This window comes from Mus caroli, chromosome 12, assembly GCF_900094665.2.
Source record: "Mus caroli chromosome 12, CAROLI_EIJ_v1.1, whole genome shotgun sequence".
Lineage (NCBI taxonomy): Eukaryota > Metazoa > Chordata > Mammalia > Rodentia > Muridae > Mus > Mus caroli.
This window is the reverse complement of record NC_034581.1, coordinates 9892127-9898126: the sequence shown is the minus strand read 5'-3', so window position 1 is coordinate 9898126 and position 6000 is coordinate 9892127. Positions and strand designations below refer to the sequence as shown.

Sequence of the window (6000 nt, the reverse complement as noted above, 5' to 3'; positions counted from 1 at the left end):
TACAGGAGCTACACAATCCTGGGACGAAAATTAATCCTTTTAGCATTTATGTCCAAAAATGGTTAAAACCTGTTTGGTTTGGGGGATCTTTTTTTTTTTTTTTTTTTTTTTTTTTTTTTTTTTGTTCGTTTGTTTGGTTGCTTGCTTGCTTGCTTTTGTTTTGGAGGGGGTGGGGTTTTTTTTGTTGTTGTTTTGGGGTGGTAGTGGTTGTTGTTGTTGTTGAAATGTTGTAATCTCCATTCTACTTTTATTTTTAGCATTAAAGAACAAAGAGTGCCCTAGAACCTACTTGGTGTGTGGAGTGTACCCCATGACACGTTGGAACTGACACACAGAATCTGCTCTTTCAGTGGCTTGTCCTTATCAGTTGATATTATAATTTGACTTAAGACTATGATGAGTTTGGAAAGATGAGGATTAAATAGCAGCTGCATAGGTCAGAGAAACATCAACAATATGGAATTACCACTGCCAGTCACAACCTCACCAGTGGCTCTACCAGCAGACGCACCTGCTCATCTTGACGCCAGACTCCTTGTTGCTTCAGAGATGGAATGGCCCAGATGCTCAGCTTCCCTGAGAAGTGAATCGCTGCAAGGAGGCTCCCGTCAGGAGACAGGCTCATCTTGAAGATCCCATCCTGTGTAGGAACAGTGTGTGCAGTAAGCACAAAAGACTTGTGCATAGAAAGAGCTTTCAGAATAAAAATGGTGCTTAGCAAGTTTGCATGTTCCAGGCCATCATGAGCAGAGGAGGACTGCCAGTCTCACACCGGGCTGACTGCGCCGCAGCATGAGGGACAGCCCTGTTGCTCTGGCAGGTTTCTTGACTACTTTACAGTGTTACAGCTTACATTCTACTCCAGACCAACAAGAGCAAGCACCAGAAATGTAATACCAGAGCACTCACCAATATTTCCCAATTTTATAATTCTGCTTTAATAGATTATGAGTTCTTGGAAATATACACCCATACTTGGGAGTAATGGTTAAAAGGTATATGGTTTTATACCTTTTAATCATAAAAAAAATCATAAAAAAACATAAAAAACACGTTTATAAAACTGGGACTGAGATGATTGTACATATCTGTGACTACAATAAGAACCAGCAAATCACTAAGAAGTGACTGTAAGATTTCAATAAAGCTATTTCACAAAGTCATTAGCCCACAATTGGCTCTACACAATTTCATGTACCTTCCTGCTTACATTAAAGTACTTGCTCAAATGTCCACTGGATTTTTTTCTTAATTAAAAGCACTAATTAAAGTCTTCTGCTACTGGAATCAATATTTAAAGTAGGGCTTGTACCTTCATTCAAATACTGTAATAAAATTTCAATCTTCCTTAAGACAAGGGACTGTTGTGATGTTAAATAGAGTGTCGTACTGAGATTGGTTTAAAACAGCCCACTTTCTTCAGTTGCTTACTGCCTGTATGGAGCACTGTAAATAAGTGCTTTCTATTACCTACACCCTTCAACAGTGCAAGCAATATTGAAATAAAAGTACTGAATACCAGTGAATGCATCCAAAATGTTCTGAATTTCTACATATTCTTAAAGAAAGAAATGTCAAATCAATAAAATGTAATTTCCTAAGTGAAGTCGCTCTAACATTCCACACATATTTACTGAATATTACATATTGAACAATAAATACTGCATGCCAGATTCTGTATTTACACTCTGATGGCAGCAGTAAACAAAACACAAATCTCTGTCCTTAGGAAGCTTGCCAGGTGTTATGGATCCAACCCTTGGCTCTAGCATCTACGAGACCCTAACTTGACTCCAAGGGGTTGTTCTTTTCTGTTGCTATATTTTAGTCTAGTGTAATTTAGAATAAAGAATATTCTATGGAGGGGGAGAGGAAGGGAGAGAGGAATGGAGGAGGGAAGAGGAAGAAAGGAATCTTTCAAACCGAGTGACAGCCATCCTCAATAAAAGTATGAAGAAAAAAAAAAAAAGTCTTGAGAAAAAAAAACAAAAACTAGCCAGTTCCACTCAAAAATATGACTAATTCTAGTTATTACAGTAATAAGGCACATACAGCACAAACAAAGCGAGTCATTTTAGAGCCATATGAGATATAGGCACATTAAACCATGATTTTGAAATGAATGTGGAAGTCTGGGGAGAGGACTCAGTGGGGAAAGGTGCTTACCTCACAAGTGTAAGGATCTGAGTCTGAACCCCAGAGCCCACCTATAAACCAGGCATGGTAGAATGCATCTGCAATCCCTGGCTCCTGCAGCAAGTTTAGAGGCAGAGACCATAGTCTCTGAAGCTCCTGGACCAGGTGACCTGGCTTACACAGTGGTGAATAACGAGATCCTGTCATAAAACAAGGCAGAAGACAAGAACTGCCAGCCACTGTTGTCCCTGACTTCTATGCATGAGCATGGAATGAGTGCAGGAACACGTGTTCAACAAACGTGCACACACAGGTACACACACTGAGATCCAGCTACTAATGACTGTTCCTATTGTTAACACAAAGAAATTAAGAGATCACCAACAGCTACCATCACACATCAACTGAGTGTCTACAATGTGACAGTTACGGATTTAAAGTCTGACAAGTAAACATGAAAAAAAAAAAGAACCAAATAGTAGCTGGATGGTTACACAGAAAAGGGCAGACAATTTTAAAACACTCATAGTTATGAGAAAGGCTCTGTTTATTTTTCTTTTGTGAGACAGATCTTACTTTCTAGCCCAAGATGGAGCTAGAACAGTTACCAATCCTCCTGCCTCACAATATATCTTAAAAGAAAATATGGCTGCTGTCAAACAGCTGTATTATGTATAACAGTCATTTTATATAAGGGTAAAGATCGTTGCTCCAAGAGTACCCTGGCTCCTCTTCAGTACAACACACTTTGCTTTCTATTTCTTCAACTTTTCAGCAAATGCTTTCCTCCACAGCCAGAGAAGTCAAAACTACCACCTATCAAAGTTCTTCTAAGAACAAACCTGAATCTGGCTAAGTGTCCTGGGCAGGCCACTTGTCTTGAGGTTTCAACTTCTTAATCAAGACAACAGACATTATCACACCAGTCATAGGGCTTCCTGTGAGATCATGTGACATCACCTGCTAGTTAGACTTTGTTCTCAATAGGAAGAAATCCTTAGGTTCTCCCTGAGCCCCAACAGCTCTGAAACTATAGCACTAAAAATCTACAGGCTACAAATAGAAATGTCTAGGCGCAAATAAGACACACACACATAACATTCAGATATTCTCTGGAAAGCACAAGGTTTACAATACTAAATTCAAAATGGGTTTTCTCAAAGCCCAGACAAGTTAAGGATTTGAGGACAGTGTGTCGCAATGCAGGATCAAAATACAATGAAATTAACTGCTTGCTTCTCTCTGCATTGCTCAATCGCAGAGGATCCTGACAGAATGAACAAGAGCAAATTCCACCTGATGAGAATAAGCAGTAGCACGGGCTAACAGCACACGACTGGGCTCCCAGGTGGTGAAACCATAAAGAGAAACGGTCCCTTTGCTCTCTTGGTATGAACCATACAGACTCACACCTCCTTCTAAGAAATCAAATCAGCTGACACATATATCTAATATGAACCAGAGATGGCACAGCAAAGAATCAAAACTATCAATCCCCTAGACAGGCCGTATTCTGAATACTGCTATAATTATATCACGCTAAACATAAGGACATGGAAATTATAACCTGGAAAGCCAAATCCCAGTGCCTATGGGTTCTCTAGCTGCTGGAGCCATTGCTGTGTCCCAGTGGCAGCATAGCCACTCCTGACAGCTGGTCACACTCGATCCCAACACTGGAGCACCCAGCCTCTCCTTCCCCAATGAGAACTTCCTCTCGTCAAGGTTCAAACCAAACCACGTCAAGGGCCGATGCTTCCTCTGCTGTACTTCAGTTGGTGGTAGTGTGTGCCACTGGCCTGCTCTGGCCTGCTTCTGGGTCTGAGCCCATCCCACTGTGGGCTTTGAGGAAATGCCCTGCACATTACCCACCTTGACAACGGGATATAAAGCTCTGCGCTCTATGATGAATCGTCAGCAGGACAAAAGTAACAGCAGCTGAGAACCCTTGCTAAAGGGAAAGGGCAATACTTAGAACTCATTACGGAGAATGCAAAGGAGAAAGGGAAGCAATATCCCTGAACACCAGCATGGTGCTACACATACCAACACAGGCAACACAGCACATTAGGAAAACAAACTTCAAGGCAGAAGCCAACTCATTTAGTCTCACAGATGCCTCTTTGTCTGCAAATTGAAGGCAACTCCAGGAAGTAACTAGAGAATGCCAGCTAGAAACTGGTGTAAATATGCAGAGGATTAGAGATCCTGCAGACACAGGGGCACTGTTACTATTCAAACCTACAGAGTGAAGGACATATCCAGAATGCATGTATCCAGAATACATGATTGTGCAGAATGAATGAATTTCAATGGTAAGAAATAATTAGAACTTAAAATATACTCGATACCAGTGTAGCAACAGAACTCTTGTTATATTCTTCCAAGACAAGAGTAAGATTTGATGTTCCATACAGATGGAGGAGAGACAAAGTACCCACCTCCCTCAGAGGCAGCTGCTGTGTGGACCACCTATATACATTCAGGGGCACTGTCCAGGCCTCTGTCCTGCAGCCAGACTGCTCCTACCAATGAAGACCAGCATGGCTTGTTTCCTACTGGGCAGTCAGTAACCTCACACCTGAGAGGGAATTTCTTAATTTTATGACATACAGAGACCTCTATGGATGAGACTAAAAAGTTCATACAATTTTTGAAGAAATCAGTAGAGACAGATTGTGTCTAGGACAAAGGTTTGTTCAGACTAAATATTCATCCTCCAAGAGAACCATTTATATTCTGTTGTTTTAAGATTCATACATACTAAATACATTTTTCAGGAAGTTTCTCTATAAATACTATTACATACACCCAGAAGGAGATCTAGAAATCATTCAAGGTTTATGATGTCCCCTTGATCAGATAAAGAAGTGCAAGCCTATTCCAGACAGGATTAGCTCACAGAGGGTCCAACTTATTAAATGGTCTGATCTATAGACAGATTCAGTTTCAGAGTTAGGAGAAGTGGAACTGTAGAAGGTGAGGCCTGACTGGAGGAAGCACACTGTATCTCTTTGGGATTCTGCCCTACCCTTCCCTTCCCCACTGTGAAGTAAGCTACCCCACCCCAGTCTCCCAGCTGCCCTGAGTAAACAATCACGCTCTGCAAGCTCCCTTTACCTTGATGGATGCAGCTTCTGAGCCCAGGAGCTTGTCTGCCCCTGTTGCGTGCCTGACAGCATGCCTGACTAATGCAAGCATCACTCATTCACTTTATCCCTGGAACTCTGCTGGAAGAGTGGGAGAAGCAAAGGTAAGCAAATTCCCATTACCTGTTCTTGTCCCTGGCGAGGGTAAAGCTTGACACTTAGCAGCTTTAATAATCCCAGTGTCTTTGGCACCTATAAAATTAAGATATATCATATGAAGAAAGATTAATGGAATGCTTTTGATTATATAGGATCCTTTTATCAAGAAATAAAAAGCACAGCAAATCGAGTAATTTTAATACTAAGTAAGAGGCACACCAGTGGGGCTGAAGATGCGGCTCAGTGAAGACATGAGGACTGCATGTGTGAGGCCAGCCTCTTACACATCCAATGTAATAGAAAGTGTGTGCAGTTTCAACATGGTACCAAGTCCAAGAGGCCAGGTAGTAAATTAACTTAAAATAATCATAATAATCATTATCATCATCATCATAATGATAGATAGATAGGTAGGTAGGTAGGTAGGTAGGTAGATAGATAGTCTGTAATCCTGGTACCCAGGAGGCAGAGGCAGGTGGATCTCTGTAAAAGCCACATGTGCAGAGGGTCTTGTTGATATTCTGATGGGCAGGAGAATCTACCAAGTGGTAAGGGCTTACGAGATAAGCACCATCAAACACTGCAGGCAAATAACAGGTCTAACACAGCTTAGGTA

General features: G+C 41.3%; 1 protein-coding gene across 4 annotated transcripts in view; it reads right to left on the bottom strand.

Moving 5' to 3' along the window:
* The window catches only part of Nbas (neuroblastoma amplified sequence), a 295155-nt gene that overhangs the window by 249339 nt on the left and 39816 nt on the right, over positions 1–6000 (bottom strand). For all 4 annotated transcript variants that reach the window (XM_021178926.1, XM_029484416.1, XM_021178925.2 and 1 more), the window contains exons 11-12: positions 5409–5477; positions 512–640 (exon numbers count right to left, since the gene is read on the bottom strand). In XM_021178926.1, coding sequence (XP_021034585.1) covers positions 512–640; positions 5409–5477 — 198 coding nt within the window. The remainder of the gene's footprint in view (positions 1–511; positions 641–5408; positions 5478–6000) is intronic.